Below are 23,395 nucleotides of genomic sequence, written 5' to 3' on the forward strand. Positions count from 1 at the left end.
GAGTATAAGAAATTTTGTTGTTTTCATGTAAGTACAGTATTCATATGAGGTAATAAAATTATTACATAATGGTTCATATATACATGTAAAATATACATACTTTATTATAGTAGAAAGTTTTATTATGTTTATAAGAATTTATGAAATTCTTTGTAGTTTCTAATAAAAGAATGTTTTTTGTTTTTGTTTTTATTTTAATAAAAGAATGTTTTATAGCTCTATATTTAACTTAAAAATATCTTGATAGACCTGGCATGGTGTTGCACACCTTCAACCTCAGCACCTGAGAGCTAGAGGCAGGTAGATGTCTGTGAGTTCAAGGCCATCCTGGCCTACATAGCAAGTTCCAGGACAGTTAGTATTACATAGAGATACCCTGTCTCAAAAAACAACAACAACAACAACAACTTTAAAAAGCCATTAATATCTTTGACTTTATTTAAATCTGGCAGTATTTTATGACAACTTATACTGCGTATACATATATTTATACATGTACTCTTAAAATATAGTAATATTGATACATAAGTTATCTATTCTAGAATCATTAATAAATTTAAACCTTTTTGCACTCATTCAATAATGTTTTTTTCCCCAATGTATTGGTTTTTATGATACCCCAGAACTTTTTATTTGACTTAGGTTCCCCTCTTTTTTTTCCATACTGATATTTAAAGGCTTTATTCAGCCTACTTAACATCTGGTATTTGCTTTGAGTCTATAGTCTTGATAGGCACAAACTTTTAAGCTGTGCTTACTATTGCTGTCGACATTCCAGTTATTTGAACTAACCCTGTGTTCCCTGGCAGTGAGCCCTGCTCTAACACACAGTAGCACTAGTGTGAAAGCTTCTGTCTGAGTACTCACAGTGCCCAGTCTTACTTATTTCCCCACTGGTCATACTCAGCTTAGACCTCTGGCTGTTCACCCTTTAACATACAGTGCCTTCACAGTAGTAAAGCCTAGGCATTGAGGCACACTGAGGCTCTGGGACAACCATTAGCATGAATTGTCATTCACCATTCCAGAAGATAAGAAGGGAAAGAGAGGGTGTGATTTGGCAGTAACACTGCTCTAAAATAGCTGGTATTTAAATTTTAGCCTCTTTCAAGATTATTGAAGTATTATAACTTTAAAGTGCCTTCTGTCTACTTTAGGATCAGAGTGACAGAGAGTAATCACAGTACACTGTAAAAGCATTTCACCAGGAAAGCATCTGGGTGACCATTGGGTTCGGTCCACGTAATTACTCATGAAGATAGCATTTACTGTGGGAGGGAATATGCCCACAGTGTGAGTGAGTTTCCATAACTTGGTAAAGTGATTGGCAGACACACAGAGGAGGTTGCTTCTGGTTTTAGTTTTGAGATTTTGTTTGTTTTGTTTTGTTTTGTTTTTTCCCTGGACATTGAAATTGGTAAAGAGCCTGACAAAAAATTGGGCCTGTGCAGTAGAGTTCATGAAAAGGGAGAGTTTACTGAAGACACTTAGCATTACATCTTACAGAAAGAAGTAAGTTGGCCTAGACTTATTTTTTTTTTTTGTTTTTGTTTTTTTTTAAACACATTTTTATTGAAAAATAAAATAATTCATATTACATCTCATTTTCTATCCCATCCCATGCATCCTCCCATTCCTCCCTCCCTCCCACTTTCACCCCAATTCCCCTTCCCTATGACTGTGACTGAGGGGGACCTCCTCCCCCTGAATATGGTTCTAGGGTATCAAGTCTTTTCTTGGTAGTCCACTATCCTTCCTCCAAGTGCCATTGGGCCTCCCCAACAAAGGGACATGGCCAAATATGGGGCACCAGAGATCCTGTGAAAGTTAGTCCCCAGTCTTCACTTAACTGTGGAAAATGTTCTGTCCCTTGGCTAGATCTGGGCAGGGGTTTGATGATGACTGCACGTTTTGTCCTTGGTCAAGACCCAGCTATTCCACTCCTTGGAATATACCCAGAAGATGCTCCAGCACACAACAAGAAAATTTGCTCAACCATGTTCATAGCAGCCTTATTCATATTCATATTCATATTTATAAGAATAAGCAGCCTTATTCCAGAACATGGAAACAGCCTAAGTGTCCCTCAATAGAAGAATGGATAAAGAAACTGTGGTACATATACACTATGGAACACTACTCAGCTATTAAAAACAAGGAAATCCTGAAATTTGTGGACAAATGGATTGAACTAGAAATGATCATAATGAGTGAGTTAACCCAGAAGCAGAGAGAGTCAAATGGTATATACTCACTTATTACTGGACACTAGCCCAAGGGGCAGGTCCCATGAAAGTCTGCAACTACCAGGAAAGTGGGATAGAGGTGAGGACATCCTATTGGGACTCTAGGTGAGGAAAATATAGGGGATAGGGAAGTAGGTAGATCCAGAGAGTCCTAGAAGCCTACAAGAGAAACGTTATGATGGGTGGATCTGAGCCCAGGGGTTCTGCTTGATCTATGGCCTAGACTTATAACTTGAAAAATAAGCTCAATAAAATTACTTTTTTTTTAAACTTCCCTTTCTATTGAGAGTAATAGCAAAGCAATCTTAATTACATATAACAATGTAAATATGTAAGAGTTTCTTTAGCACTTATAATGTGCATGGTTTACAGTTAATTTGGGAAACCTAGGAAGCACTCAAAATGTATCTGGCCTCCAAGAACCTTCGGAGTGAGCAACCCTTTCCTGTATCAAAAATGATAGCACACAGACTCTGGGAAAATAAGACACAGCAAATCCACTTTAATTCGCAAGGGCCATTGCCACCCCAGACATAAAAACCATTGTCCTTCCCTACAGATGAGAGTGGCTACAGCAGCACTTCCCTGTCTGCTGCCTCTCAGTAGAATGCCCCTTTTGTTGGCAGCCGCCAGATGGGAGTGAGCCTCTGCCTACCCCCAAAAGTCCCAGTTCTATGAATTTCTTTCTAAAGCATTCTTACAAGGATGTTCTGTGGTGCCCCATAGAGAACCTTCATCACCGCAACAATAGTAACCCCAATTTTATTTGCCAGTGTGCTGCTGGAAGTTATTTGCTGGAGATTCACAGTACCAAAAATGCCCAGCTTGGTAGAACTTTATCTGCCCCCAGACTTCCAGACAAGGTCCAGTATATCTCTGGCTGGCCTCAAACCATGTAGCAAAGGATGACTTTCACCTCCTGATCCTCGTGCCTATACCTGCCAAGGGCTTACCTTATACGTGTGTACCCCACATCCTGCTGTGTGGTATTAGGGACCAAACCCAGGACTTCGTGTGTGCTAGGCAAATGCTACCAACTGAGCTACATCTCCAGACCCTGCCCCTATCCCCCAAGGACTTTTTAAAGCAGACCATACTTACCTGATGTATTTTCTTAGTTAAAGAACCACTACTGGTACTAGCCATTTGTTATGCACTGACTTTGGTACCAGACAGACCCTTAATAGACACTAAGTATATCTTAACCCTAGACCATGGGTAATTTTTTTTTGCAGATGGGTCAACTGAAAATTAGATAAACCAATCCTAAGTCTCTATCTTTCTTCATGTTTCAGCACCCTGTTAAGAAGAGGTTTTAAAATGCAAGCCAGAACGTTGTCCTTCTGTCTTGCAGTACAGGCCTAGGGGGTGGGTAGCTTAGTTGGTTGAGTGCTTGCCTAGTATGCATAGCGCCCTGGGCTTCATCCTTAGCACATGCAGAACTAGATATGAGTATAATGCCGCGCTTAATTCTTCATTCTGCTGCATAATGAATTTGAGACAAACACTGTCTCAAAAAATAAACAAAATAAGCAAAAAAAACTGCACATACTTTGTAATGAAGTGATCCTGGTGAATGCTAAGTGTTATGGTTTCTCATTATCTGTAATTCACTAGTTAAGTAGTTTTTCAGTAATGATTATTACATCAATGAGCAAAGGTAACCCATAATAAATACCATCCTAGTAAACCTAGACAGGTAACTAGACACATTTACTTTTTAAATGTTTAGATGAACCTTCCTGTTTCACTAAAATGATGTACTGTAGAGTGGACCTCATAGGCCTTTTAGGACTCTATCCTGTATACAGCTACCGTTTCACAGTGCTGTGGTTGCCGTTATCTAAAGAACCAGACCCACGCTATGAACCCAGCACACTCCTTCCTTGTCTTGAGCTACAGCAGCCTTTGTGTGTCCACTAAGCACCGTAACACCTGCTGTGTGGCGCTCCTACAGAATGTGAGAGTCCAGACACACAGTAGATGCTGATCTGTGCTACAGGCCTTCCTCTATACATGTGAGTGTGTGCCTGCCAGAGCTCTCGGTAATATTTCTTTGTGGTGTTTGTGCTATCCAGATATGAAACAAAAATAGCACTGGGAAAGCAGTTGGATCTTAAATTCTGTTCTTTCTGGTCAGAGGAAAAATAGGACGTGAGGGGGCACTCAGTGGATGAGAGCTCCTGATGTTTTTGTGAGTTCAAGGCTAGTGTATACTATATAGTGAGATTCTGTCTCACAAACAAAAGGCTGCAGTGGTACAAGTCACAGACTGACATTGTATGTGTTTGGATTCCAAAGCATTTCCATAACTGTTGACTCCTGGGACTGCCATGAAGGAAGTACCCATCTAAATCCATGTTGAAAGTTTGTGACACAAACAGCACTGGCTCTCTGTTTTGTGACTTTGAATGGCTTTCAAGTGTGTCTAATAGCATGGGGCGTAAAAGCTTTTGACTTAATGGAATTAGTTTCCTGTCTTCCAGATGAGACATAAAGGCAGAAGCTTTGTTTGTGTCTGTAAAACCACTTTCTCTCCCATTTCATAAATACTGAGATAGGGTTCCAGCCAAAGGCCAGCAATGCTCCATGTCTCCTGCTGGCACTTCGCCCTGGAGTTTATATTTGGCTTACATTCTTGTGCTGCCTCAAGGTGCCATGTGTCATTTCTGTCAGTTGTTGCTCAGCATCTCTGAACTTTAGTTTATGTGAGAAGAAAGTAAACTGGGAATGCCTTCAGGAAGAAGCAACCCAAAAAAACTGTAATCCTTGGGGAGCATTTGGGACCATCAGAATTCTACCAGCGAGATTTGAAGGGCAGCTCCTATCATACTGTCCAACTGAGAGCACTAGAAGACACCTTACAGCCCTGGTTCTGAACAAGAAAGGGACTGATTGTGCTGTGCACCACTGTGTGGCCACATCGTGTGTTCACTACTCGATTAGCTTATGGCCACCACTTAAAGCTGTGACACTAATAAATAGCAGAGCAGAAGCTGAGACTCTAGTAGCAGACAGAGACACAGGTCCACACTGCCACCCTCAGCATCCTGAAGAATTAATTCCTCTCGACTTTAGGGACATCAACATGAGCCAAATTAGGTTTGTAGTTTTGATGCTGGAAAAATTGTAGGGTTAGCAAATGTAAAGTTGCTGAGATTTAAAGATGCCTTTAATCTAGGCTAAGCATAGGGTTAAGAAAATAAGCTCTCAGAAGAAAGAGCCTGCAAGCCTCTCAGAATGATGCAGAGTAAAATATCCTCAGGTGTGGACGCAGCTCCAGCAGGGAGACTTGCCCTTGTCTTAGCTTAGCCCTGTGCACCATGTGGTTACTCTCCTGCTACATCTCATAGGTGCTGAGTCCTTTTTGTTTTTTATTTTCTCTTTGGAGAAGATAATAGGGTAGTTTTAGAGATGCCTTAGATGAAATTACAATCTTATCACGTGAACCCCAAGCCCCTGGTACGTCTTTTTATTATAAATGGGGTTTTACATGAGATTGCTAGGAAACCTTTATGACTAGGAAGGGAGAAGAGCCTTATTTTGTTGACTGCTGGAATGTGTGCTTCTCTCCTTCTTCCATCCCCAAGACTCCCTGCCTTTGCACACCTTACATTATTGCCTCTTCTTTATTTGTCTGGCCCTACGATATATGTCTAATATATGTGTAATTTTGAGTGCTTTTTACCTGGTTTATCTTTTCTACTTAGCTTTGGAGGGGGTTTTTTTTCTAATTTCTTTTTTTGTTTGTTTTTATAATTTTTTTAATGGGAAGTGTGGATACACGCGAGAGTGCAGGTGCCTGAGGGGGCCAGGGATGCTGGGTCTCCTGGAGCTGGAGTTCCAGCCATATGTGAGCTGCCTGATGTAGGTTCTTGGGTACCTGAAATAGGTAACTTGGGTACTCTAGAACAGCAGTGAGTGCTCTTAACCACTGAGTCATCTTTCCAGCCTTTTTTTTTCTGCCTCTGTAAATTAGATTTGTCTCTCATGAATCACATTTATTCATCCTGACAATTTGGTTGGAGCTTTATAATTTTTTTCACTTTTATGTGTGTCTCTATGTGTATAAGCATATGCATGCTACATGTTTGTGGGTCTCCAAAAAGTCCAGAAGAGGACATCAGATCCCCTGGGGCTGGAGTTTTAAGTCTCCTCACCACTCTGAGCCAGACTCCGAAAGTAAATCCTCTGGAAGTCAGGAAGCACTTTTAACCACCAAGCCATCTCTCCAACCCCATGGTTGGGGATGTTGCTTTGTTTCATTCTGTACTTTAATCTGGTTTATATTTGCTACTTTACTGTAAGTTTGTTCCATCTTACTTTAGATTCCTCTTTTATCTTCTTTTTATCTTTGAAGTTGGATAGGTACATTTCTCATTTCTCGTCACATGGGTCTTTCTGGGGTAAGAATTAGATCTTTTATAAATAACTGAGATTTTAGCATTTGTACCCAGCCTACTTAATTCCTCTACTCTTCCTGAGCAGCACAGGATTTTAGAAGCAATGTTCTTGCTTATTCTGGTTTTTATTATTTTAAGAGTTATACTTCTGTATTGTCTAGCAGTTCTGTAAATTCATTACTGTTCCCCTCACTAACAGTTGTCAGTATGTAGACCCTTTTCTATCAGAATTTGCTGTAAGTTAACTCTATCTTGGCCCTTTTGTCAAGGGAAGATTTCTTCTTAAGTAAGGTTTCTGCTTAGAAATTCTTAATGTACAAGTCTGTGAGTGGAAACTTCAGTTTTTATCATCTGCAGATGCTGTTCTGATCACATTCTTCATTTATTTTAGGTTGTTAGTTGTCTTTTGCCAACATTTTGTAGCTAGTAATCCACTTTTTCTGGCTTCTTTTATGGCTTGTGGCTCATGTTTTGTGAATGTATGTTGAATATTTCTTCTGAAATACATGAAACCAGTTGTGTTTCCAATTTTGAGGGATTTTTCTGATTTTGAAATACTTGCATGTATCTGATGGGACAGGTAATGAGGCGCAGGTCTGAACTGGACATCCATTTGTTTCCCTGTACAGTGTGCACAGCCTGCAGGGAATTTAAAGGATGTTTTCAGTGTACTTGTGTTTTGACTGTGGCTTGTCACATGAGGTTAGTTAGGTACAGTGTTTCTACTTGTGGCATCTTTTGAGCCCTCCAGGTTTCAGATTTCAAAGCATTTCTAATTGCAGATCTGTTGAGTTAGGGAAGCGTCACCTGTAGCTGCCATTCCCCTCTGGAGACTGCCTTCGCTTTTGTCTGTCTGATTTCTGGAATTTGACCGTATATGACCATGTGGAACGTGAGACACAGGTTTGTCTCATTTCTCACACTTGCCGTGTATGTGTGCTCACTCCACTCTGTCTTCCATGGCTCTGGAGATGGTTTCTGGATGGGCACTTGTCCCTTCACTTAGCGTCCCTGCAGATCCTCCCTCTGCTGCCTCCACGCACTGACCACGTGTTTTTATTTTTTGCTAGTTTTCTTTTTCCCAGAGAACAAAGCATTCCCTGGGCCTCTGCTTTAAGCAGGGGTTAAGCAGGGCCTGTCATCCGACAAATAATTTGTGCATTTATTACTAGTTCCTCTCAACACAGCGACCAATCCAGGGCTCTAGGTTTTAGGTCTAGCACTGGCAGCTTAAGGGCTCCCCGGCCCCCTTTGCTTTGTGGGCTGTATTTTTCTACCTGCTCTCACCCAAGCTTATAAGTTTTGAAGAGATGTTACGTACAAATGCATGGTGAACTTGCTATACATTGATTATATACTTAGAATTTGGTTTTCAGGTGTCTTAGGCCTCTACTAGTAATAATGGAAATCTTTCACCCCTTACTGGAAATGAAAATGTGTCTTGTTGTTTTTTTTAAAAAGTGACACTTTTTCCTCCCACCATTTCTTCCTACAGGTGAGCAGTAGGTCGTCCAGTCCTAGTGTCAGAATGATCACTACCTCAGGACCAACCTCAGAGAAGCCAGCTCGAAGCCACCCCTGGACCCCTGACGATTCCACAGGTGACCAGTCTAGTTCCTTAGAATATAAAATTGACTGACATGAGAGGCATTAATCTTTACAAAGACAAGCCTGATAGAATTGTTTACAACTACTGGGCAGTAACTTTCAAAATGCCCTTTGAAGTATTGTGGCAGAGACTGCCTGCCTCCCTTCCCTGTGTATGGTTTTTTTCCTCCCAAATACTAAATGTGTATGTTCAAAACAGCCATATTTTTCCAGTTAAGAAACATCATGTGTTCTTACACTTCACTCTGATTTTTTTTATTTTTTAATCATTGTGCTTCCTGTTGAATCTTTTCAGTAATTACAGTTCCCAGATGGTAGCAATAACTATTGTCATCTTTATCTCAGTTTCTACTTTTTATTATATATTATTTGATGTTTTATACATGAATCCAGTGTATTAGATCATATCCACCCCATCTCCTTCCCAACCTATCTCAGTCTTTGTGTTTAGTTGCCATTGTGAATATTCCTTGCACATGATTCTGTATTGTATAAGGACATTTTCACACAAGTATATAACTCAGATGAGCATACTCCCATATCTTCTCTTTTCTCCACCCATCCTCCTTCCTGTTAGTCCTCTTTGTTCCCCTGGACAATTTCACTTCTACTTTCATGTCTTATACAGACACAATTCTATGTATCTATATAAAATTAAGGAACCATAAATGAGAGAAAATATAAAATACTTTTCTAAGACTAGTTTAATTTGTTTCTAGTTGCATCCATTTTCCTACAAAGGACATATTGAAAACTCTATTATGTGTACATGCCACATTTTCTTTATCCTCTGTTGTTGGATGTCCTGGTGAGTTCTGTAACTCAGCTGTTGTGACTAGTGCTGCAGTAAACATGAATGTGTAAGTAGTGCTATGATGTCTTGAGCTTAAGTGCTTTGGGTACATACCCAGGAGAGTGTGTTTGGGCTGTGTGGTAGATCTGCTTTAGTGTTTGGAGGAACTTCTATATCGATTTCATGATGGCTGGGCAAGTTTTATGTTTCTACCAGCAGTGGGTACCAAGGGTGCTCTTCTGGCAGCCGAGATGAGATTGCACTGAAGTCATGTTGGCATTTTTCCCCCAAAAGCTGGTGAGATTGGGCGTTTTTCATGTTCGCCCCCATAGCAGTTTCTTTTATTATTTGATAACTTCATGCATGTATAAATGTATCTTGAACATACCCACCCCCAGTACCATTACCTACTCCCTTTGGACCCACTCAGCAACATGCCCCCCCTTCCACTTTCATGTCTTCTTTTTATGACCTACTGAATCCAATTGCTATTCCCCAAATACCTACAGGTTTGGCTCATCTACCAAGCGTGGGCAACCTACCAACAGCCACACCTCCCCAAGAAAAATGCTATGCTTCCCCTTCCCGTGGCAACCATCAATTGCTCAGTTAAGGGTGGAGCCTCATGAGCCTCTTCCCCATCACTTGGTCTTGTGTGGGTAGTCACAGCTACTCTGGGCTCATGAGTATAACGCCCATGTCTTGTCCATCAGACAGCATTTCATAGTACTCCTTCACATCTTCTGGTCCTTAGACTTTTTCCTCCTCTTCTGTGATGTTCCTGAGCCTTGGGTTGTTGATACAACTGTCCCACTTAGGACTGAGCACTCAAGATCACTAATTCCCTACACTAACTACTTATGAGTCTCTGCATTAACCATCGCCACTTTGAAGCTTCTCTGACCAAGGTCGAGAGCAGCGCTAATGTACAGATGTGAACATAAATATTTAAAAGGCAGGTTGACAACGTATTAATTTAGCAAAAGAGCATTAGGTTCCCTCTAGGACCTAATCAGCCCTGGGTTTGACCAAGTCATTCTCTCACTTGTTTATTAGCCATTTCTATTACATCTTTTGAGAACTGTCTACTCATTAGCCTGGTGCTGATTTGATTGATTGCTTGGTTTCGTGAGGGTTTTTTTTTCTTTTATATATTCTTTTTTTTATATCTTTTCTATATTCTAAATATTAATCTTCTGTCAGATATATAGCCATCAAAGATTTTTCTCCACTTTATAGATTGTATTCACTTAACTGGTTGGTTGTTTTGTGGGATGGGCAGGATGTCAAAGTGTGTCACTGGCTGGCCTCAAAACTTGTTATGTAGATGCAGCAGAGACCTGCCTGTCTCTGCCCCACAAGGGGTTAAAGACTACTACACCTAGTTCAACTGTTTCTTTTGCTATAAAGAAGTTTTAAAATTTCATGAGATCCCTTTTATCAATTGATGGTGTTATTTCCCAAATGTGAACCTATGGTTTCTAAGAACACCAAATATGTGCCTAAGTAAGGGCGAAAAACTGTATTTGGCAACTTTTTTGTACTTCGTGAGAGACTTCATTTCAAATGCATAGACATTTGAAAGCCTTTTAATGTATTGAAACTCCCAGATGACTATCTCAGCTTGTCACGATGTCATATTAATAGCCTGTCTGGAGGGAGTGGTAGGAGTCTCAGCATGGCCACATAGAAGTGATGTTAAGCTTTAACAGACACTTAGCACTGTACCTTAGTGAGGATTTTGGTTTGTGTTTTCTAAGTCAGAAGGGCAGATTGTCTCTTAATCCTTGGAAGATGTAGTCATTTGAAATCTTCCATAAAATCAGTTGTTATTAATAGTAGCAATTAAACTGAAATTTAGAAGTCAGTTTTCAGTCTTCACAAACTGAAATATGATTCTAGTATTTATAGATCCCTGCTGTGGTTTAGTCAAGTTTATGGTTTAATTTTTAAAATTAAATGGGCAGCTTTTCCCTGTATCATAAGCTTAGAACTATGTTTAGGAAGTGATGTACCCTCTGTTTTGGGTAAGTTAAGAATTAATAGTAGCAAAAACTCCCCAAGGTTCTGTCCCATGTTGCTCAGCACATATGTGGAGTTTACCATAGATGTGCTTCTCCAGTGGTACCTAGGACATGCTCTAGCCATCAGGATGACACTGGCTTTCATTGTTACTGTTGTTCCCAAACTAAGGGAATATTCTCCTTAAGATTGCCTTGGCAGGGTTTCCTCATTTCATCCAAGACTTGTAAATGTGAATCGACAATGTGGCACATTGTCTGTTCACAAGAGGAAATCAGACCTCTTTCAGTGTCTCCTATCTGCTGTTTTCTACATGTGTGAACACAGGTATCTTCCTCTGCAGTGGGCTGCAGTGCCCACTCAATTCTGTCTTTGCTTTGAAATACTTGCAGATGTATTACTACATAGAATAAGTTATAATGAACAGATGAGTAAAGCCTTTTCCTTTTTCCAGACCCAGGAAATAACCATAAGTATAAACATAAGCTAAAACAGCATAAACATTAAGACTTTTAAATTTTAAATTCTGTATGCTTCAAGAAAAAAACTAAAGAATGTAACAATTTAATAATCCTAACATATGAATGCTCTTCTGTTTCAGTTTATGCTCTCATAGGTGAACATAAGACACATATTCCCCCAGTGCCTAGAAACCACAATATGTAGACACAACTTAGAATGTATAGAGGCAGATTCTTCATTCTGTGCTTAGAACTTCACAAAGGTAACATCAGACACAGCCCATTCGTTGTGACCATGGTTAGAGTTAGGATGCACATTAACAGTGGACTTAACTTGTGGGATGGCAAGCTGTTAATTGTATGGTAGTTAAGACATGAGTCAGTTAGCTAAGACTTGGTGATGTCAATAACTTTTTGTACTCTTCAGTCACATACCAGAGAGAAAAAGAAGGCATCCACAAGAAGTCTTTCTTAGTACTGTCCTATCGCTGTGATGAAGAGTAGGAAATCCTTGTTTGACCAAGACATCTTACTGGGGGATTACAGTTCCAGGGGGTTAGAGTCCATCGCCATCATGGGGGAGACCATGGCATCAGGCAGCCAGCCATGGTGCCAGAGCAGCAGCTGAGAGCTCAGAGAGCTCACATCTTGATCCACAAATAGGAAGAGGAGAGAGAGAGAGAGAGAGAGAGAGAGAGAGAGAGACTGGCTGACTGACTGACTGACTGACTGACTGACTATGGCACGAGTCTAGCACAAATCTTTTGAAACCTCAAAGTTCACCCACAGTGACACACTTCCTCCAACAAGGCCACATCTCCTAATTCTTCCCAAACAGTTTCAACTAGGTACCAAATATTCAAGTATATGAGCCTATGGGGCCATTCTCATCCAAACCACCAGTAAGGGAATGTACCTATAAGGAAAGGGTGATGTAACACCCGTTGTGTTTGAAAAAACAGAAAAGAGAGTTTATCTTACTTAACCAAAACAATGTGAGTCTTAATATTTCATGAGAAAAGGTCATGTTTAATTACTAAGTATAAAAATAACTTTCATCTTGTGATTGGTTATTAGAAGCTGTATTCGGTACAAATGAGAAAGTGAAATGCCACTTCTCGGTTTCAGAGAACAAAGGTGAAATCCAATAAAGGACCCTCGTTTCCCTTCATGAAATGGCTTTGGTTGTTTGAGCAATTTCCTTTTATTTGTTTACATTCTGTAGAGATCATAGACAGGTCCATTTGGATAGGCCCATTTTTGGCTCTTTAAAATACATTCTATTCACCAACAGTTCAGGCTCTAAGATCAACATTTAATAAATGGGACCTCCTGAAACTTGAAAAGCTTCTGTAAGGCGAAGGACACTGTCAACAGCCTACAGACTGGGAAAAGATCTTCACCAGCCTTATATCTGACAAACTAATATCCACAATTTATAAAGAACTCAAGAAATGAAACACCACCAAACCAAATAACCCAATTAAAAAATAGGGTACAGAGCTAAATTGGGAAACTTTTTCAAGGCAGTCCATTCTTCCTCTCAGTCAGGAACCTGTCATTTTCGTCCTGCTTGAGTTTTGTGGAAAGCACTTTTCCTCAGCTTTTCACTGAGTCACATGCAGTGTCTCCACTGCCATCCCACTGACCTGCTGTCATCCACACCAGTCTTTGAAGTGGGAGGGTTATTTTACTTCCTCTGAAACAAACAAGACCTCTACTGCGAGTACTTGGGTAAGACTGGCTGCTGCGCCTACAGACTGAGAAAAGATCTTCACCAACCCTACATCTGACAAAGGTCTAATATCCAAAATATATAAAGAACTCAAGAAATTAAACACCACCAAACCAAATAACCCAATTGAGAAATGGGGCTTGGAACTAAACAGAGAATTCTCAACACAGGACTATCAAAGGGCTGAGAAACACTTAAAGAAATGCTCAACCTCCTTAATCATCAGGGAAATGCAAATCAAAACAACTCTGAGATTCCATCTTACACCCATCAGAATGGCTAAGATCAAAAATTCAAGCGACATCACATGCTGGTGAGGATGTGGGGAGAGAGGAACACTCCTTCATTGCTGGTGGGAATGCAAACTAGTACAGCCACTTTGGAAATCTATCTGGTGCTATCTCAGAAAACTGGGATTAGGGCTTCCTCAAGACCCAGCTATTCCACTCCTTGGAATATACCCAGAAGATGCTCCAGCACACAACAAGAAAATTTGCTCAACCATGTTCATAGCAGCCTTATTCATAATAGCCAGAACATGGAAACAGCCTAAGTGTCCCTCAGTAGAAGAATGGATAAAGAAACTGTGGTACATATACACTATGGAATACTATTCAGCTATTAAAAACAAGGAATTCCCGAAATTTGTGGATAAATGGATTGAGCTAGAAATGATCATAATGAGTGAGTTAACCCAGAAGCAAAAAGAGTCAAATGGTATATACTCACTTATATCTGCATACTAGCCCAAGGGGCTTGTCCCATGAAAGCCTTCACTTACCAGGAAACTGAGACAGAGGGGAGGACATTCTATTGGGACTCTAGATGAGAGAAGCATGGGAGAATGGCAAAGTAGAAGGATCCAGAGGGTCCTAGAAACCTACAAGTAGAACATTATGATAGGCAGATTTGGGCCCAGGGGTCCCGCTCAAACTAAGGCACCAGCCAAGGACAATACAGGCTGTAAAACTTTAAACCCCTACCCAGATCTAGCCAATGGTCAGAACATTCTCCACAGTACAGTGGAGAGTGGGATATGACTTTCTCACATACTCTGGTGCCTCACCTTTGACCATGTCCTCTGGAGGGGGAGACCTGGTGGCACTCAGGAAAGACAGCAGGTTACCAAGAAGAGACTTGATACCCTATGAGCATATACAGGGGGAGGTAATCCCCCTCAGGAACAGTCATAGGGGAGGGGAATAAGGGGAAAATGGGAGGGAGGGAAGAATGGGAGGATACAAGGGATGGGATAACCATTGAGATGTAACAAGAATAAATTAATTAAAAAAGGGAAAAAATAATAATAAAATTTAAAAAATAATAATAAAACTCAAAAAAAAAAAAAAAAAGACTGGCTGCTACCTTGTATTTGATCCCCAGTGTAATTATTTGGAACAGGTGTTAAGCCAGAGTTCTAAATGCTTTTTCTGTTTCTCTATTGTTTGTATGTGTCGTATATTCTCACCAATAGTGTCTCATTAGAGGCAGGCTGGGCTGTTCATATCAGCATCTGTATTGACTGAAAAGAACCTCTGAAGAATCCAGAACACTTAACTTTTTCATTTCTTGTGTAAATGGTACTGACAGAGTTTATCACCCCTTGGTAAACAACACAGGAAAGGAATGTGGGCTTGAATTGCATAGGATCAGTTCTGACTGAGTTTAAAATATAAAGACTATGTGTCATGTCTTTTTGTTTTTAATTAAATAAGGGCTCATGTTCTTTAATATATAGTATCCTATTCAGTTTATAACCAACTAAATTGTAGAATATACTTATATATTAAGATCTGTGATCATATATGCCTCTTTTTTCCTTTAGAATTAAGAACCAGACCTTATTCATTATCAATAACTAATTTATTTAATAATATTTAGGGGAGTGACATCTTACATCTTTTCCTACTTGTTTATCATTGTAACATGAATAATTATATTCATGAATTGATAAATCAAATGCATGTTTGGCTTCTAGATACCAATGGCTCAGATAACTCCATCCCAATGGCGTACCTTACACTGGATCACCAGCTACAGGTAAAGAAACACTCTCTGTCTGCTTTCCTCCTGAGGAGTTGATGATATCCACAATGTGTCCACTTATTTATGTTTTTAGTTGGCCCCTTCAGCTTTAGCATCGAAGTAAAATAAATGGCCTTGCCAGGCATGGTACTCACACTCAGTCTCAGCACTTGGGAAGCGGAAGCAGGAGACCAGCGAGGTCAGCCTGGAACACAAGAGCGCTATCCCAAAATAATCCGTCTTTTTTTTCTTTCTTTTCTTTTCTTTTATTCTTTGCAGTTAATTAGGTATAGAATTGACATAATTTTATGTTTTTATCCTAATAGTCATCTTAAAATAGTACCATATCTCTGTTGTAAGACTGCCAAGTATAGTATTTTCACTCCTTTCATTTTTTTAGTGTATTAAGATATAAAACTCGTAAACTCATTTCTATTTAAGACATTGTGTGATGCGTCCTTAGGTTCATAATGACTGAAAGCATAGGTAACACATGTCGGTGCTTCTTTATGAGTGTAAAAAGTACATGCATCTTGGGAGCCAGACATGTGTCTTTACTCCCCACTACATGGAAGACAGGCATAGCACAGAAAATTGCAGTTCCGCCTTGGCAGCACAGCCCTGACCCTTGACAGAAGCGTCCTTAGTGCGTGTCAGCTGTGTAGCAGGAAATGCCATCCCAGAGGTTCACGTGCTCTAGTCAGAAGCCATTTGAGTTGCCTGACAAGGGAGCAGCAAGTTCACCAGGACACAGCATAACACTTTAAAACACCTTTCAGTGAGCTGCTTCTTGAACAGTTCATGATGTATGAAGTGCATTCCTGTTATCCTAGCCCACACACCTCTAGCTACACTCCTACCTCTTCACCCTGTCACCCTTCCCCTACAGAGCCCTTTCTGATATCATATGTTTTATTTCATTTTGATCACTGAGTCTAGCCAGGGTCCCCTGTGTGGCCCAGTGTTTGGCACTGTCCATTGGGCCCCTCAGGCACTCTTACTTTGGCTAACATTGCTTTAGTGCTATAAAAATATGTCAGCACAGTGTCTGCGTTAGCTGTCATCTTAGGTAGGCACTGAGAGCTAAGTTTTAACATTTCTGCTTTCTTTCCAGCCTCTAGCACCATGCCCAAACTCCAAAGAATCCATGGCAGTGTTTGAACAACATTGTAAAATGGCACAGGAATATATGAAAGTTCAAACTGAAATTGCATTGTTGCTACAGAGAAAGTAAGTGGTTTTTTTTTATTATTAAATAAAAGTTTTTAAAATGTGATAGTAATTTGAATTTAAAATATATTGACATAGCAACATTATTTTAAGGGACTTTTAACAGTTTTCTTCAAAGTCCTAAAATTAGACATTAACTGTATTTCCAGGGCTAGAGAGACGTCTCAGCAAATTAAGAGCATACATGTTACTCTTGCAAAGAATCCAAGTTTACTTCTACACTCAACATTGGCCAGCTCACAACATGTTACTACTGCTCCCCGGCATCCAGTGCCCTCTGCGGACTCTGAGGGCACTGCACTCATTGTGCACACACACACACTCGCGCACATGCACATAATTAAAATGGACTCTTTAGCCTGGTGTGGCGGCACATGCCTTTAACTTCAGTATTCAGGAGGTGGAGACAGGAAAATCTCTGAGTTAAAGGCCATCCTGAGCTTACACAGTCAGACCCTTTTCAAAAAATAATTAAGTTAAAGAATAAATGCAAATCTTTAAAAAGGTATTTCCATGTAGATTTGTGTTAAACTGTAAGTGCCCTTTAGCTGGTTTCATGCAGAACTCACACTTTTGATGACATCATGTAGTGCTAAAGAAAATACTGCTTGCATACCCAAGTTTATGTTGTCAGGGTTATTACTACTAAGGTTTGTTAGTTCCTGACCAAGGGAAAGTAACATGCTCTCCTAGCATTCAGTTGAGTCTGCTCTTCAGACATTTGTCTGCAGTCTTGTCAGATATATGTTTTAATAGAGCCAAGTTACTTACAACAGGCTCTGTTTTATATCTATGAGTGGTTTGGGGATAATTTTATAGCCACCCATGTTTTTCTGAGAGCCATAGAAGCTGCATGCCTTCTGTTTTTAAAAACTCCTGTCTTATTTTCACATAGGTGTTTGGGTTTGGTTTACTTAGGAGGTTGGCATTCACTTTTGTTAAGCATGGCCCTTGTGAAATTTAGAATTGTGAAGAACGACCACTAAAATGCTGAAAGGAAAAAAAAAATCAGTAGCCTTATTTTCTTAGTAACTTGTAGGAAATAATGTGTGCTCATGCTTTAAGGAGGGAGAAAAGGGCCAGCAAGGTGGCTCAGTGGGCAGAGGCATTGCAGCCACGCCTGACAGCAGAACCCACATGATGAGAGGAGAGAACCATCTTCCCCAGTTTGTCCTCAGACCTCCATACACACCGTGGCATGCATGTGGTTGCACAGACATTTATGCACACAGGATAAATAAATAATATGAGTGTAATAATAAAAGAAAAATTATTCTAAAAGGGAAAATAGTATAATAATTTACATGATTGTTATCCCAAACATATGAATAGAAAGCTGAATATTATGGTTTGGAAGCTGTAGAAGTAGCTGTGGAACTTGTAGCAATTTGTGTTTGGGGAGGAAGCCTGCATTTCCTTCCATTTTAACCTGCCTTGTCATGCTTTAGTTATTTGACAGAAGAGTTCTCTGCTAACAGAATACAGATGTTGGATATAGGTGGATGTGAAAACTGTGACACTTGATCCAAGTACTTGCTTTTAATCTTTTAATTAGCGTATTTATTATGTGGGCAGTGGATGTGCACATAACCTGGCATGCATGTGTGTGCCGGTCACAGGACAGCTGCTGGTGAGCGTCTGTCTCTCCTTCTACTTTGTGAGTTCCTGAGATTGAACTCATCAAGCAGAGTGACAGGTGCCTTTTACTCACTTTACAGATCATCTCACCAGCCTGAATACTTACAGTAAATGATAGCTATGAAGAAGTTACTTTGGATAATAATAAGACCTTATTATTCATTTACATCCAGTAGTCTCATGGTAGAGGCTAACAAACACTTAATATCCTCAGAGTAGAGGGACTTGACGTTTACCCGCCCATGAGAATGAGGCTCTCCGAAACAGTGCTCTTGATGTTGCAAACTGGAAAAGAACTTTAAATGGGAGAGTTGCTGTCTCTTTTCGTTAGTTTGCAGATGTTCTGTTACTGCCGCTAGAGCTGTAAGTAGATAGGACTGTGGCTTCAGAACATGAGTTGGAGTATATTGGCATATAAGAGTGTAGCATGAGCTATGGTACATGCTATCTTCCTGGAGCTGGAAAGAGCCTTTTTTTTTTTTCTTCCTACCAAAAAAGGAGGGTATCAAATGAAATTTTCTGAAACTTCTTATTGAGTATTTCTGTGCTTCCCTGATTGTTTAAGTGCTTACTGAAAGGACTGTGGCTCTTGTGTAGTTAGAATAGAAGAGTGGGTGGCAGTTCCATTCTGGCTCAGGACAGTGTTGGAGTAATGTACTTAAGCTGCAGAAAGGTTCTCATTAACTGCATTTCCTTCACCAGCTGAAGGTGTGGAGCTGCCCACCATGGGTAATGTTTATTGTGTAATTTGCTTTTAGGCAAGAACTAGTTGCAGAATTGGACCAGGATGAAAAGGACCAGCAAAATACATCTCGTCTGGTACAGGAACATAAAAAGCTCTTAGATGAAAACAAAAGCCTTTCTACTTACTACCAGCAATGCAAAAAACAACTAGAGGTCATCAGAAGCCAACAGCAGAAACGACAAGGCACTTCATGATTCTCTGGGACCGTTAAATTTTAAAATATGCAAAGACCTTTTTTTAAGAAAAAACAAACCATATGACAATTCATGAGTGTTAGCTTTTTGGCGTGTTCTGAATGCCAAATGCCTGTATTTGCTGCATTAGTTACGTCAGTTATTTTTCTTACGGTGTCTTGTTGCATAAGATGACAGCACCTGTGGCTTGGAAAGGCAAGTGTTCTCCGCTTCCGAGCACATGCAGTGAACGTGGCTGTACATGCATGCTCCTGGTGTGAGATAGTGGACAGCTGGGATGTCACACTGGCTACTGTGTGCAAGCATCGTCCTTTTCTCTGTAGTAAAAGGTGGAACCGCACGGATTTTCTTCTTAGAGCTCATCTCAAAAATCTGGTATTATGTTTCCCAAAAGATGGTATGCACCAACGTAAAGACAGGGTATTATAAATAACTGGTGGTACATTCATTACAAAGGACAAAACGTTTAGGCCGAGTTCACAGACAGGGTTTTTTGCCAACACATCCTGGATCAATAGTAAATATAGTTCCATCTGTTAATGGTAAAGGTAAGTGGTGGCAGCTATGTCTAATAAAAGTGAGATTAGTGATTTTTATCAGGCTGAACATCGTTCATGAGATGCTGAATAACTGCTTTTTTTATGCCCTAAGGATTTTCAGTTCTGTGTGGAAACAGAGGCTTTTCTGACTTTTAATATTAGCAAGCAGATGAAATTTAAGAAAACATGATACAGCTTAAATTATCCTTCTTGCAATAATTACTAAACTGGTTTACGATATATTTGAAGAAAGTTAAAAAGTAATAGAAACAAATATTTGGCCCTGCTTTAAAAAAAAAAGGCTTGAATTTAAATGTCTGTTTATAGTAACAAATAAGGAACAAAGCAGGCAAATCAGGAGACATGAGTAAGGAAGATTAAAAGAGTAAAATTAAACCCACTTTCCATAGATATTTGGAAGGTTGATTCCTCTGAGGTCTGTTCTGGAATGCCTGCTGCCTTCCCACACTTTTAAAAGAATTTCAACACTTACAAAGAGAGTATTTATATTGTTAACAATAAATTTACTACCAGCCTTCAAAAAATAACTTAAAGGTAATAATAAAATGCCATTGAAAAAATTAATTCCCTAAGATCTATTTTTTCAGTCCATGTTAGCATGTTTTGATACCAGTTTGGAATGTCTTTTAAACAAGGATGCCATCAGTCTCACTTTTGTAGTGTCCATGTTTGTAGAGAATACTTGGGAACTGAAAGCATGTTTGCTGGGGTCCTTAGATGTCTGTCATCTTCCTACTCTGTCTCATGAGCACAAGAAGCTATCAAAACTTCTTTAAAATGCAAAAGCAGGTAACTCCCATTATTTTTTTTCCTCTCTGAGTTTATTAATGAGTCCTTTCTATATTCAAACAGTAAAGGTAGGGGACAGTCTGTAATAACATGTGCCTTCCTCACTAGAAAGCTCCTGGGAGCTAAGTGTCTTCTTCCACATAAATAAAGAAGGTTAGCATTCATTCCCAAATCCTATTAGCTGAAGTGAATGTTGAGCTCAACATTAATAGTAAATAAAACTAACAAAAGATAGCTGTAGACTGAGACAAAGACCGTCGTCTCCCCAATGCTGCTGCCTGAGCATACAGCTGGCACTCCCCAGGGGGCATGCTCTCTTTTACACATCATGTCAGTCAGAAGTATCTCAAAATAAGAATACTGAGGTTTGACTTTGCATTTGATTCCACATTACATTGTTGTAATTTCATTTCTAGCCAGAAATTTGTTCTGGAAGATCATCCTACATCTAAAAGGAAATTGTATCATTAACATCATTGTATGCAGTCACTTGATAAAACTATTCAAACAGACAAATGGAAAAAATGCTAGATATACTCATGGTACCAATGTCAAGAGACTGTTAAGCAGTTGGTTGCTTGTTCGTGGTCAGTGCCTTGGGGCTTTGGTACTGAAGTGGTCCTGGACAGCCGTAGTAAGTGCACTGCCACCCTCACATGAGAATGACGCCATGCAGCCTTGAAATCCATACCAGTTTCCTCAGTGTCTCTACCCATACAACCTTCAAATAACCAAGGTACCAAGGAGCCAGTTGTGTTGCTCATTCTTGGTCTATAATTTGTTGACGCCTCACTTTTTGGGTGGAAGTAGCAAACAGGCAGACAGGTTTGCTAAAATGATGTCCAAAAATAGACACTAGTGTCATTTTTTTCTCCCTTCCAGGAAAGGAAGCAAAGTTGTATAATATGGAGTGAAATCCTCCTCAGCAATAAAATGTGTTCTTGGTTGAATAAGAGTCAGTTAAGAATGTTACCTTGCAGTCACGTGACACACTGAAAAAATCTGCTTAAAGTTATTTGCAAATGGTGGACTATTTTTTTGCTGAAGTATTTTTAAAGAACTGAATGTCTTTTTCCTTCAAATTTATATCATGCTTCTGATTCTTCCTCCTGCTGCAGCCAGTACAGGTGGACTTGTTTTCCCGTGTGTGTGTGTGTGTGTGTGTGTGTGTGTGTGTGTGTGTGTGTACACCCAATTCCTATCTTCACATGCTAGTAAGTTCTACTTTTACTCCTGTTGTTCAGATATTTCTTGTAAAATGCTGTGATGCAGAAACTCTTGTGCATACTTGTAACTGAAGGAAGCTTTTTTGATTTATCTTTGTTTTTAATAAAATGTAGATTGTTATTTCAGGCTGGGATGTAGAATTGGTAGCTGGCTTCTCTGAGCAGCTGAGCTGTGGGGTTTGCTCCAGTTGTGGTGACCTAATGCAGATTACTAGCTGAAACACCAGGATGCTCTGGAGAGGCGGAGTCACTGGGCTGGAGAGGTGGCTCAGCAGCTAAGGGCTCGCACTACTCTTGCAGAGGACTGGATTCTGTTCCAGCACCCACATGGAGGCTCACAATTACAGTTACAGGGATATGACTTCTCATGTACCCGAGGGTTCTTGCACACACATGGTGTGCACATTCTCAGGCACGTGTGCGCATGAACACACACACACACACAATTGACAAAAATTCCTCTTTATTTTTTCACAGGCCTTTATTTTTATAAAGTGCGGCATAAAAGTGACTATTCTCATTACAAACTTATGTCTTAATGTTTTTTCTAAGCTACAATAAGCATTTTGCTTTTTTATCGAGTAGCCCTCCAGATTCTAGGTAAGCACACATATTTTTATCATCTATCCGTTAGTCTCTTTGTTTCTTTAGTACTTAAAGATAGGCTAAGCCCCTGTTACTAGTGCCAAGCTACATGTTCAGGTCATCCCCACAGTAGAAGCACCCCTGTAAGATGCTGAGGGTTGGGGCTCCTCAAGGTGAGTGAGCATTTGTCTCTGGGTTTCTGCTCTCTCCATCTGTTTAGGTGGAGTCGTGTGTGTGGAAACTGGCCACTAACCAGCAGATGAAGCATTTCCATCCTCCTCAACCAGAACATCTGTTCTGAAGGACTGCTATGCTATAAATTGGAGGTGCCTCAGTCTTGGCATTTACTCACTTGGAATGCCCTCATGCACCTGATGGGCAAAGTGCCCAAAATGGAAGTACAAATGAAACTTACTGGGCTAATTGAAAGAAGACCTACCCAGCACCCAGGAAGTGAGCTGTGGTCTGGGCTTTGTCGTTTATTGTGGTAGAGGTTTTTTTGTTTGTTTGTTTGTTTCTGTTTTGGAAGTTTACAGTAAGATATAATTTAAATACAATAAAGTGCATCCATTTCAAAATGTTCAGTTTACTGAGTTTTGACAGATGCGTACACTTATGAAACCACTTGAACAATCAACATCCTAAATATGTCTACCGCACGTATAATCTCCCTAGTGCCCCTGCGAGATCATTTGTCCACTTGAAGATGCCATCTGATGACAACCACTGGTCCCTGCTAACGGTGGAGAGAATTCACATTGCCTGTAATCTAATTTAAATGAAATCCTGTCCTGTGGATTTTGTTTGTTTTGGTTTTGGGGGGTTTTAAGCCAGGGTTTCTCTGTGTAACTTCAAGTTTAGGAAATGTAAATGTGTCTAGTGTGTCCTGTTTCACTGTGCAGTTTCATAGTCTGGAAACATTTTAAATAGTTTTATTTATATGTTTTTACAGAATCTCAATGCTTTGCTTGCAGAATTCCCCTCCATTTATATAAAGTATGTATTTGTAGCTGCACACAGCCATAGGAAGTAGCATGTTGGTGGGTCCATGTTACATCTTTAGTATGTACTGTTTGTTGGTAAGACTTTTAAGAATGTTCTCTTTGTTGCTGAATTATAGATGTTTCCTGCTTGC

At 39.9% G+C, this 23,395-nt stretch overlaps 1 protein-coding gene across 4 annotated transcripts in view; it reads left to right on the forward strand.

The window, feature by feature from the left end:
• MAP3K7 (mitogen-activated protein kinase kinase kinase 7) overlaps positions 1-21,803 on the forward strand; it is a 58,840-nt gene extending 37,037 nt beyond the window's left edge. For all 4 annotated transcript variants that reach the window (XM_084776457.1, XM_084776458.1, XM_084776460.1 and 1 more), the window contains 4 exons: positions 8,145-8,250; positions 15,247-15,308; positions 16,408-16,523; positions 18,920-21,803. In XM_084776457.1, the coding sequence (XP_084632583.1) occupies positions 8,145-8,250; positions 15,247-15,308; positions 16,408-16,523; positions 18,920-19,100 (465 nt within the window). In that variant the 3' untranslated portion in view covers positions 19,101-21,803. The remainder of the gene's footprint in view (positions 1-8,144; positions 8,251-15,246; positions 15,309-16,407; positions 16,524-18,919) is intronic.
• The last annotated feature ends 1,592 nt before the right edge of the window (positions 21,804-23,395 follow it).

This window comes from Acomys minous (assembly GCF_964271855.1).
Source record: "Acomys minous genome assembly, chromosome: 1".
Taxonomy (NCBI): Eukaryota; Metazoa; Chordata; class Mammalia; order Rodentia; family Muridae; genus Acomys; species Acomys minous.